Source organism: Rattus norvegicus, chromosome 8, assembly GCF_036323735.1.
Source record: "Rattus norvegicus strain BN/NHsdMcwi chromosome 8, GRCr8, whole genome shotgun sequence".
Classification (NCBI taxonomy): domain Eukaryota; kingdom Metazoa; phylum Chordata; class Mammalia; order Rodentia; family Muridae; genus Rattus; species Rattus norvegicus.
The window spans coordinates 119,370,076-119,382,377 of record NC_086026.1 but is presented as its reverse complement, the minus strand read 5'-3'; the positions used below and the strand labels follow the sequence as shown (position 1 = coordinate 119,382,377).

General features: G+C 45.6%; 1 protein-coding gene across 5 annotated transcripts in view; it reads right to left on the bottom strand.

The window, feature by feature from the left end:
• The window catches only part of Kif9 (kinesin family member 9), a 68,619-nt gene that overhangs the window by 24,255 nt on the left and 32,062 nt on the right, over positions 1-12,302 (bottom strand). For all 5 annotated transcript variants that reach the window (XM_006243994.5, XM_039081991.2, XM_039081990.2 and 2 more), the window contains 5 exons: positions 9,940-10,134; positions 6,836-7,050; positions 5,207-5,383; positions 4,814-4,929; positions 3,221-3,325 (listed from right to left, as the gene is read on the bottom strand). In XM_006243994.5, coding sequence (XP_006244056.1) covers positions 3,221-3,325; positions 4,814-4,929; positions 5,207-5,383; positions 6,836-7,050; positions 9,940-10,134 — 808 coding nt within the window. The remainder of the gene's footprint in view (positions 1-3,220; positions 3,326-4,813; positions 4,930-5,206; positions 5,384-6,835; positions 7,051-9,939; positions 10,135-12,302) is intronic.

Below are 12,302 nucleotides of genomic sequence, written 5' to 3'. Positions count from 1 at the left end.
CCGTGACAGTTATGTTTATAAGGAGACATATACTGGGCATAGTGGCACATGACTTTAATCCCAGCAGCCAGGAAGCACAGGCAGGCGGGTGGCTGTGAGCTCCACCTGCTACCTAGTGAGTTTCAAGACAGCCAGAGCTACAAGGAGACCCTGTCTCAAAACAAATAGGCATGCATGTTTCAGTGGTCTACATAAAATCTGACAGGGGATGGATTCAAAAGAAACAAGATGTTATAGTTTATTGCTGGGCTTTCTTGGACCCACCAGTGGACAAATAATGACACAGAGACTTATTAATTTTATTATAGCTTAGACTACCTCCCAGCTAGCTCATCTAACTTAACTAACCCGATTGTCTATGATTCTTCTCCCAGAGACCCTCTCTCAGTCCAGAAGTCCTTACTTTCCTTTCCTGCACAGCTGCTGGCCATCAGATCTTTATTAAACCAATCAGCAAGTGAGGAAGGTATATGTTTACAAATACTGAGGCAGGCATGAGCCATAAGAATAACAGTACCAAAATTCCGCTTTGCTGTTACAGAGTTAACAATTGAATAATACAAAGTGTGAAGGTTGTTGGATATAAAGTAAGCATAGAGGTTCCTGTGTTTGCAAGCTTAGTCTCCACGGGTAGATCTGATCGTTGAGAGGTACTACGAAAGTAAGAGCTCATCAACAGATTTATCCACCAATGGATTCATAGCTTGATAATATTATTGGAAGTTTGTGGGACACAAGAGGTAGGAGCAGGCTGGAGGATGCAGGTCACTGGCCTGAAAGGTATACCATATCTTTCATCCAGCCCTGTCCTTCTCTGCTTGAGCACACTGAAACAAGCAGCTCTCCACCATGTTGTTCTGCTGCCATGCTGATCTGATTTACCATAGGCCTATAACAATGGAACCAGTTTATGAGGTAAAATAAATCTTTCATCTTTGTTTTTCCCTTTGTTTCTATTTTTGTTTGTTTCTAAAGAGGGTCTCCATAAAGCCCAGGCCTACCTTGAACCTCCTATGCAAATAAGGATGACTTTGGACTCCTGATTCTCCTGTTTCCAGCACTCAAGAGACATGTGTCACCAGATTGGCTTAATCCTTCTTTTAAGCTGTGGCTCCCAGGTATTTGTCAGAGCAATAGGAAACTAACAGGAGGGGACTTTTCCTCTGGAGGTCAGGGCCTAATTACTGTTATAGGCCCTCTGTCTAGTGTAGTATTCACAAATTCTACCCTATTTTTAAATTCTATTCCTTTAATACACTGCTAGGATCCCTGAGAGCAGGTAAGAAAGGCTATCACTAAAGCAGGGGACAGGAAAGGAGCAAATGTTAAAGCTAGCTTAGAATATGGAAAGGAACCCTCGAGTCCCCAGGTTAAGAAACTGAACACACAATGCCAACACTAGGCTGGAATTGTCTTTCTTGGGATAGTGTCTCAATACATAGCCCAAGATGGGCTCGAGACACTCCTGCCTCAGCCCCAAAGTGTTTAGATTACAGGATTTGACATAACACCGGGGTCAATATGGGACTTGACCTCCTTTTGCTGAACCCAGGGCCTTACACAGGTCTTACACAGACAAATGAGCTACATCTCCAACATTCAAGCTAGAATTCTTGAAGGATGTAAAATGGTCCTAGGTTGGTAATACTCTATGGGTAACTGCCAAAAGCAAATGCTGGCAGTACAGTGGTGAAAACCTGGAAATTCCAACACTTGAGAGGCAGGAGCAGGAGTTCAAAGCCACCCTGTGCTACACAGCAAGTTCAAGGCAGGCCTGAACCACATGAAACTTTGTTTCAAGGAAGAACAAAAAGCTGGATGCACTGCTGAAGGCAGTAATCTCAGCAGCCACAGGTGCCAACAGGAGTACTGAATTCTAAGGTCATCTTTAGCCGAATAGTGAATTTGAGGCTAGCCTAAGCTAATAAGCAAGTGTCTTGTTTGTTTTGTTTAGTTTGAAAGAAAATTTCTCTGTGTAGTTCTGGATGTCCTGAAATTCACTCTTAGACCAGGCTGGTCTCAAATTCAGAGATCTACCAGTTTCTGCCTGAATGCTGGGATTAAAGGGTCTCACTATGTAGCTCTTGCATGGAACTCACTGTGTAGATCAGACTGGCCTCAAAGTCATGGAGATCTAAGGAGAAGAGACCATGTCTTAAGAAATCAAAACAAAACAGTACCCCTCCTCCCCACTCCAAAAACAAGAATATGTCCTTTCAGGAAGAAAATTATTTCAATTCTTGTGTTTTGCATTCCTTAGATCCAATCAAATATAAGCTTGTGATTTTAAAAAATATATTTGGGAATGGGAAGATAGCTCACTGGAGAGATAGCTCTGCTCTTCCAGAGAACCCAGGTTCAATTCCTATCACTTTCATGGTGGCTCACAACCAACCTGTTCTGGAGGGGTCCTAGGGAATCCTACACCCTCTTCTGGCCTCTGCAAACACCAAACATCCAAATGCTGCACAGATTTACATGTAGGCAAAACACTAATAGACATAAGATAGGTTTCTGAAAATGTAAGCATGAAAACACACACACACTATAAATCAGGCTCACAGCGAAAGAAACTGGACAAAAGGAAGTAGTGCTGAGTAGAGCACAAACCTGTACTCTCAGCACGGGATGTGGATGCATCGGTTCAAGGTTACCCTTGGCTACCTAACAAGTGTGAGACCGGCCTGGGATACGTGACACTTGTCTCAAACAAACAAAGCAAATAACAAAGGCCACCTTGAGCACAGAGTGGCAGAGTGAAGACAGGGGAGTCAGGTCTCTGTGGCTGACACCATGTATAGTTCCACTTTGGCTACATGGGCTCCTCTGCCCACTGCCATTTGTTGAAGATAGCCTCCTGGCTAGAACCTTCTCCACAGGCTGTGGTCTCAGAGGATTTCCTTCCTAGACTCTCATGGGCTGTGAGCCACCATACATGCTTATAGGTTGCATTTACAAGCCATGTCCAGACCTGGCCATGATCTATGTGACCCTCCTTCCCCCACTTCCAAAGTCCAACCTTGTTCCAGTCTGGAGCTGGCAGAAGATACCTACTGATTAAGGGTGACACTCAATCTCCCTGGACAGGTACTATCACACACACACCCAACACACACTCAGACATACCCTGTGCCTATCTAATGAGGTTGGTGATTCTGAGTATCCTAATAACAGAGTCTTTGGGGCCTCCACCCTCACAGACATAAATATCCCAAGTTACCTTCTGTTCTGTCTTGACTTTGGCATTGTAGAAGGAGATGGAATCAGGACCCTCAGGCAAGACAGTCTGCTGCAGCTGGCTGAACCTGTCCTGGTCATCTTCTCCCTGGGAGAGGCCCATCCAACATAGTATCTAAGCCTGGCATCGTCAGGATAGACCCCGGCAGGGCCGTTGCTTAGCATCAGGACAGTCTCTTGCTGGGTCTCCAGATGCACCCAGAGCATCTGAAGCACCCATGCCTGTCAGTGTCCTCCTAGATTCCTCTGTAAGGGCCACTTGGGCACTGCAGAAAGTTGACAGTAATAAAATGTATTCCTTTATCTCTCTCTCTCTCTGTCTCTCTCAAAAAAGATTTATTTATTTATTTATGTTTATGGGTACAGTATCTACATTGGCATTCAAGGGACTACAGTTACAGACAGTTGTGAGCTACCATGTTGGTATGGAGAATCAAACTCAAGGCCTCTGGGTGAACATCCAGTGCTCTTAACCACTGGTCCATCTCTTTGGCTCTTACATAGACCCCCCTTTAAGATTTGTGCTGGTTGTGGTTTTTGTTGTTTTGTTTTGTTTTTTGTCTACTTGACACAAACCTAGGCATGTCTGGGAAGACGGTCATTAAGGAATGTCTTCCATCAGGCTGGCCTACAGGCCCTCTGTGGGGTACGTTCTTGATTAATGTAAGGCATTCCAGCCCACGGTGGGCAATGCCACCCCTGGGCAGGAGAATCTGGAAAACAGGCGGAAGAGGGTGGAGAGATGGCTTACTGTTTAGGAACACCGGCTGCTCTTCCAGAGGACCCAGATCCAACCCTCACCACTCACAAAGTGTCGGGTAACTGGATATGATGCCAATTCTAAATGGGAATCGGCACTTTCTTCTGAACTCTGAGTACCTTGCATGCATGTAGTGAATAACACATACACTTATCCATGTCTGTCTGTCTGTCTGTCTGTCTTTGGTTTTTTGAGACAGAGTTTATCTGTATAGTCCTAGTGGTTCTGGAACTCACTCTTTAGACCATACTGACCTTGAACTCAGAGATCTGCCTGCCACGTACTGGTATTAAAGGCCTGTGCCACCACCACCAGGCTTAGAAAAAAGGGTGGGGGAAACAAGCCATGGGCAGCAAAGGACAAGCATTCCTCCATGGTCTCTGACCCAATTTCTGTCTCTGAGAGTTGCTGCTCTGACTTCCCCTCATGATGTAGCTTAAAGCTTGTACGTAGAAATAAACCCTCTTCACCCCCCAAACTTTCTTTGGAAACCTAACTTAAGGTAAGATTTTTTAAAGATTTTATGTGTTTATGTCTGCACTACCGTATTTCACATGTGTGCTGCTGCCCACAAAGGCCAGAAGAGGCACTGGAGCTGGAACGAGAATTACAAATAGTTGTGAACTGCCTGGCATGGGTGCTGAGGACCAAACTTGGGTCTTCCAGATGAGCAGCAAGCGCTCTGAATCGTGGCGCCACTTCTCTAGCTCTGCTGTTCACTTTTGAGTAACGAGGAACTTACCCCGCCCGCCTTCCTACCTGGGCACTGGCAGCACCAGACAGAATCACCCACCCTCGGACCCTCGTGCTGCTCACCAGACATACAATCCTGGTGATAGGCACCATGCCTGGCCGGATGCTGCTGCCTAGCTTCAGTGCTACCTGAACATCCTCGGGGATGACAAAGGACTCATTGTACCAGATGTCAAATTCTGCAAGAGTCAAGAGACAGCACTGTGAGGGGTAAGGGAGCCTGTGGGGAAGTAGGCGAAGGCTCTTTCAGGCTCACTTCCACTTTCTGTTCCAGGAGCTGCTCTGTTCGAGTCACTAGCTCCAGCCACCGTAGGCCTAGAAAGCACACACTTAAAGCCTGACCAATCCCTGGCTCTGCAACACGAAGGTCAGAGAGCACTTCCAGAACTGACCCTTGACCTTGACCTCAGGCCTCACTTGATCTTAGGAGCCCGCCAACCTTGCCAACTGGAATACCCATGAGCAAGCGGTGGCGACACTGATCCACCAGGCGCTGACAGTACTGGATCTCAGCCCGGAGGTCTCGAAGTTCCTGGTACTCGTTTCGATACTGCTTCTTCAGATCTTTGAGCTTCAGGATCAACAGAAATTCCTCCTCATCAATGATCATCAGGCCTTTGTTCTCGTACTCTCCTGCAGGGTAATGGAAGAGGTCAGGGAGTAAGGCGACAGTCAGGGTAGGGGAAGGACGATGTTCCAAAACAATGACAATGCTGGCAGATCCCACATGGTAGAGGCCTGGAAGGACGTGTAGGTGTGACAAGGAGTGGCAAAGCACAAGAAGGCTAGGCCTCCACAGCAAATCCACAGATAGGGGCTGATGAGCTAAGTGGGGTCAGGAGGGATGCTGAGCAGAGGAGAGGACACAGAGGGGCTGTGTATCATGTTTATTTTGATCTTGTCCCATCAGCCAAAGATATTCACCCTTCAAAGAGTTTTTTCTTTTGACTCAAATAGATAAATAGATCCTCAGGGATGGATTAGTAGAAAGCCAAAATGGAAAATAGACATTGATTTTTCTAGGGTTCAGAGACGCTTTAAGAACAGCCTGAAGCTGGCAGCAGCAGCCAAATCTTGGTGTTGGTAGAGAACATACACTCCAAGTTTTGGGCCATGAACACTTGCATTCCAAACTTCTTCTTCTTCTTCTTCTTTTTTTTTTTTTTTTTTGTTCTTTTTTTTCGGAGCTGGGGACTGAACCCAGGGCCTTGCGCTTCCTAGGCAAGCGCTCTGCCACTGAGCCAAATCCCCAGCCCCTGCATTCCAAACTTCTAATGTAACCCAGACCCCTTGTCCTGACCTCTCTTTCCAGACAGGTTTTGTGGATGCTGAAGGTCATCTTGTAGACAAGACTTTGAACTTGGGGTGACACACTAAGGAGGCAGAGGCAGGCAGATCTCTGAGTTCAAGGCCACCCTGGTCTACAGAGTGAGTTCTAGGACAGCCAGGGCTACACAGAGAAACTATTTCAAAAAAAAACCAAAAACAGTGCTGGGGAGATGGCTCAGCGGTTAGAGCACTGACTGCTCTGCCAGAGGTCCTGAGCTCAGTTCTCAGCAACCACATGGTGGCTCACAGCCATCTGTGATGTAATGCAGTGACTTCTTCTGGTGTGTCTGAACACAGGGCACTCACATATATATATATATAATATATATATATATATATATATATAATTAAAAAAAAAAGAAAACAAAACTTTCTTTCCATTCCTATAGTATACCCTGCCACTTTTTTTAAATCTCTGTCAATAGTACCTACCTTTATAAGGTCATAGACATAAGCTTTCTCTCCTGAGCCTCCAATATGTGTGTGTGTGGTGGGGGGTGTCCTTCAGGCCAAGCGCCAGTTTCTCCATGGACAACAGCACACATCAGGAGGAAGGATCGGCAGTAAGTAGCGACCAATGTTGGCAAAGGCTAGCTGACAGGAAGGGCTGCCTAGAGCCTAGTGAAGTGACATAGGGCTGTACCCTACAGCCCTCTATTGCCCCTCAACCTCGGTCCTTTAGTGTCCTGGCTGCCACACTGACAGCATGGTGACTGAGTCTCCACACTGCCCTGGCCATCTTTCCTCCCCATCTACCTTGCTTCTCCCGTAATGACTTCTGGAAATTCAGTGCCTCTTTGGTCACATCAATCTCCTGCTTGATGGCATTGATGCGCTGGGTTGTCTCGCTGGCCCTTTTCTTCCGTTCATTTAAAATGGATTTGTTTTCTTTGAAGATGCGGTTGATCTCACTACCTCGTTCATTCTTAAACTCTTCAAAGGCCACAGGCTTAGAAGGTGGGGTGCTGGGTCTAGAGACAGAGAGAGAAGTCAAAGGGAAAAGAAATGGAATAGCTGCCTTGGAGACACAAGGTTCTTCATCTTTCTACCCTGTGACTTCCAAGGGCAGGAGGTAGAGGTCCCAGGTACCATTGATGTCAGATCATCTAACTTAGTCTGTAGGAATCAATACCTCATCTTGGTTCCACTGCTGAAACTGAGGAAAGGAAAGAAACTGGAAACAAAATCACTGTAACCTATCAGCAAACAGAATTTGTTGACTCTCTTGAGATTTCTTTGATATATTTTTAAATGAATGAGGTCAAACAATATATGATTTTTTTCCTACAGAGGTATTATTTCATGCTATTAAAGTATCTCTAAGAGGGCCTCAAGATTTGGTTTTGTAGATAAGAGCACTCAGTCTGCAACTTTGAGTACCTAGGTCCATATTCCTGTGTTATATAGCAATTCCATCTAGGAAGAAGAAAGCAAGCTATCTTAGACACTATTGTATTAATATGAAGTTACCATGGCAACTCTTAAAAATTGGGGTCTTGCTTATAGTATCAGAGGCTTAGTTCATTATCATCATGGTGTGGAGCATGGTGACAAGCATGGTTGCATAGTACTTGAGAAATAGCTGAGAGCTACATCCTGATCCATAGGCAGAATGAGAATCTAGGCCTAGTGGGCTTTTGAAATCTCAAAGCCCATCCCCAGTGACATTTCCTTCAAAAAAGATCTTCTAATCCTATCAAAGAGTTGCACTCCTGGTGACTAAGCATTCAAACTTATGAGACTAGGGGGACCATTCTTATTCAAACAAGCACAGAAGTCCGTGAGACTCAAAATCTTAAATAACTCATAAGTCTTAGGAAGTTCCTAAAACTAACAAGATTTATCAAGCTCTTTTTTTTTTTTTCTGGTTCTTTTTTTCGGAGCTGGGGACCGAACCCAGGGCCTTGCGCTTCCTAGGCAAGCGCTCTACCACTGAGCTAAATCCCCAACCCCTCAAGCTCTTTTCATAAGGTTATAGAAGCAGTAAACTTCTGGGGGAGGAAATTTTCTGTAAGTAACGCCAATACAGTTTGATAACTTGGACTTTGGATACATTGTTAGTCTGTTCTGTCACTAGTTCCTTATCTAGAGTAAGTAGACTTTGGTTCAAATCTTCTCAGGAGAAGTATCATACAATACCCCAGAACCCACATAAGAATCCTTGCATCATGTCTTTACTTCCAGCACCAGGGGACAGAAACAGGCAGCTCTGAATGGGTGCCAATCACCCAGCTTAGCTAAAACAGCAAGCTTATAATTTCTTAAAAGACCATGTCTCCAAATATATGCCGAGAGTAAGAGGAGAAGACACTGGCTGTGCTGCTCAGGTCTTAGTATGCACACATACAATGGTGTGCACCCATATCCCCCAAGCAGAAAGTTCTCTGAGAACCCCCGTTAATGTGATACAACTACTGGCACAGAGGGATGTGGGCTGGTGTTGGCAACTTATGTGAAATGCATTTTGAAAAGGACAAGACAAGATGGAACAAATGCAATTGCCTGTCAACAGAAACAAGAGGGCTCTGTGGGCAATCGCTGTGCAACTTTCAACTTTTCTGAATATTCTGAAACTTACACAGGCTCAGAAGAAGCTGCTCATGCACCTGCTGTATACCCCAGGGACAGAGGTGATCCTTTCAATGCCTTTTATCTAATATTAACTATTGAAAGTGTTTCCTTTTTTGTTTCTTTGTTTTTCAAGACAGGTGTTTCTGTGTCATCTTGGCAGTCCTGAAACTCACTCTGTAGACCAGGCTGGCAAAGTGTTTACTTTTTAAAAAATATTTTCCTATTAATGATGTGGTGAACATATTTTTTTTCACACCCCACTTCTATTTACTTAGCCTGGATTCTCTAAAATGTTGAACTCTCCCTCTCTCTCTCCCCCCCCCTCCTCTCTCCCTGTCTTTCTCTCCCTCTCCCTACCCTCCCCTTCTCATCCATCAGAGTATATGAATGTGGGCAGGAGGTCAAAAAACATCAGGTATTGGTCCTTGTCCTTCACATTGTTTGAGGCAGTGCTCTCTCTCTCTGTTCTTTCCTACAGCACAGGCTGGGCTAATTGTGCTGAGATCTTCCAGAGTTCTCCCATTTCTGCCTCCCATCTCATGTGGGAATACTAGGATCACAGGCTCTAGTGCTAGACATCTGGCTTTTTACATGGGTTCTGGGGGACTCAGCTTCAGGTCATCACAGTTGCCTAAGAAGCACGTTTACTCACTTCCCCAGCCCCCGTTGTTCATTTTTTGAGTCAAAGTCTCATGTGTTCCAGGCTTGTGTCTGTCTTGGTAGCAAGGATCACCTTAAATCCTTAATCTTCCTGCTTCTACCTCCCCAAGTGCTAAGGTTATAGGTGTGTACTATGCCTATCCCACGCTTCTAGAACACATTACTTATGCAAAAGATACCTCACTTTAAAATAATTGATATGGTGTGCGTGCGTGTGTGTGTGTGTGTGTGTGTGTGTGTGTGTGTGTGTGTGTGTGTGTGTTCCCCCAGCCCCACTACTGCCCCCGGCAGCATGTGTATAAAGGTCAGAGGACAACTTGTGAGAGTTAGGTCTCTCCTACAACTATTGTGTGTCCTGGGTATTGAACTCAGGTCATTAGAACTGACAAGTTCCTTTACTACCTGAGCTATTTTCCCAGCCCCTAAAATGATTCTTCTTAGACTGTGTATCTTGGCAGACCGAGGTTGGGGCATTTTGCATGTGTATACATTGTCATGTTTCTTCCTTTCAGACTTTTTGTTTCCCCTGTTTACTTCTTTTCTCTGAGCATTCTTTACCTACCATATAAGGATCACACCCTGGTCTGGGTTGACCTGATCTGGTGAAAGGTCTGTCTTTGGATGGGTACCTGAGTGCACGAGATTCTTCCTTTGGAGAGTCTGAGGGAAGGGGCTCAATGCTGGAAGTTTCCCTTTCTCGCACAAGCATATCTTTGAGATCCCCTTCTTTGGAAGATGGGATCAGCTGGGTCTTGGAGATGGAAGTCATATCAAAGTCCTTGCCACTCACAGGGCTGCTGGCACCTTCCTTTCTTGCTGAGGAGCTGAAAAACATCAGGGAAATACCAAGGCCCAGGCATTGGCAGTGAGAAACAAAGAGCTCTTTCTCAAGCCTACTAGACCAAGCAGCCTACTACGTTCAGCTTGCTTATTTTATCCATCTACCCACCTACCCATCCATCATCTTATCTATCTATCTATCTATCTGAGACAAGGTCTTACTATATAGACTTGGTTGGCGTAGAACTCACAGAGATTTTTCTGCCTCTGCCTCCTAAGTGACCTAGAAGTTGGCAGCTCCTATGTTGTGTGTGTGTGTGTGTGTGTGTGTGTGTGTGTGTGTGTGCGTGCGCACATGCATGTGCACAGGAGAGCAGTACCCTGAGAGGCCAGAGATGTGAGATATCTGTGGAGATTGAGTGTCTGGCAGTTGTGAAGCTACCTGACATGGGTATTAGGAGTTAGTCCGCTCCGTGAGCAATATGCTGTGATTTTTTAAATTTCTTTTAGAGTAAAAGAAGATTTCATGGGTTGGGGATTTAGCTCAGTGGTAGAGCACTTGCCTAGCAAGCGTAAGGCCCTGGGTTCGGTCCTCAGCTACGAAAAAAAGAACCAGAAAAAAAAAGATTTCATGTATTTCAAGCTGGCTTAGAACTCCCTAGATCCCTGAGGACAATTTTGATCTATTTGTCTTCCTGCCAAGGCTACAAGAGCATGGTACCATTCTCAGTTCATGTAGTGCTGAGCAGCAAACCCAGGGCTCTGTGCATGCTAGGCAGACATTGCACCAGCAGAGTTCCATCCCCACACCCTTATCAGTCCTGCCTTTCAGCTTTGCTTCCCCCCCCCCCTTTTTTTTTTAAAGATTTATTTACTATGTATACAGCGTTGCACCTGCATGTACACGTGCAGGCCAGAAGAGGGCACCAGATCTCATTATAGATGGTTGTGAACCTTCATGTGGTTGCTGGGAATTGAACTCATGACCTCTGGATGAGCAGACAGTGCTCTTAACCTCTGAGCAATCTCTCCAGCCCCTGCTTCCCCATTTTTGTCCCTCTTCTTGGTTCCCTCTTCCTTTCCTTTTCTTTTTCTTTTTCTTTTTTGTGAGATGGTTGTACAATGTAGTCCAAAGAGGCCTCAACTCATATTTTTTTTATTGTGTGTGACAGAGTCCATGACTGGCGGATGGGGAGGCCACAGGATAACTGTATGATAATTTGTTCTCTAATGTAAATTCCACAGATGAGGTACTTAGGCTTATGTAGCACCTCTATCTGAGGAGCCATCTCACCAGCCCTGAACCCACACTTGTATGGCCTCAGCCTCCAAGATACTGGGATTACAGGCATGGATGACATACCCAGCCCCCTTTCTTCTTCAGTAAGTGTTGCAAGAGGATCAGTTTCTATATAAGTTATTACTCCAGCTTCCTGCAGTCGAAAGGGGAGGCCCAGGACGTCGCAGGCAAGAGGTGCATTCTCTGCTCTATGACTCGTGGCTTGCACTTCCCATGTGGAAGGACTGCATGGCCTAGCCTATACTCCCACAGAGCCATTATCTCTGATGCTCTCATTATTACAATCCTTATTCTCACTTTAGGGATACAGAAACAGTTCTCATGCCTCCCATGAGAAGTAAGGGAAGTAAGTCTCTTAGGAGTGAGAAGCACAAAGAAGGGAGACGTAGATGTGCCCAGGTCTTAACTCTGAATCCCACACTCTGGATACTGCTACCAGGCACTGCTTGGACAGCCAACTGGGAAAGATGCTTTCTCCAACTTTTGTATAAAAGTGTGTCTTAGCTGCAAGAAATGGGACCCTTTTGAGCTTTTGATAACATGAGGCAGGGGGATCATCATATATCTGAAACTAGCATCCTTGATTATAGTGTGAGATCCCTTCTCAGCCTCCCTTCCCCGTCTCACCTGAAAGGCAAGTTTAGGATTTCTCTGGCTTGAGTCCTAGATGCGGGGAAAGACTCAGAGGTGTCACAGAAGTGCAGTGGGCACGGTGGTGTCCTAGTGCTGGCCTAGCACTTCCTGCAGCCCTACTACTCAGCAGGGGTGGGACATTGGAAGTAATTCAGTAAGATGGAAACACTGGGGTACTATGAGGATGAGGGGTAACACTTGGGCATGGCCCTGAACCCCTCAGGTTTCCCACAGAGTTCCCCTCTGCTGCATCGGCAACAGTGCAGCAATGAGCACTGG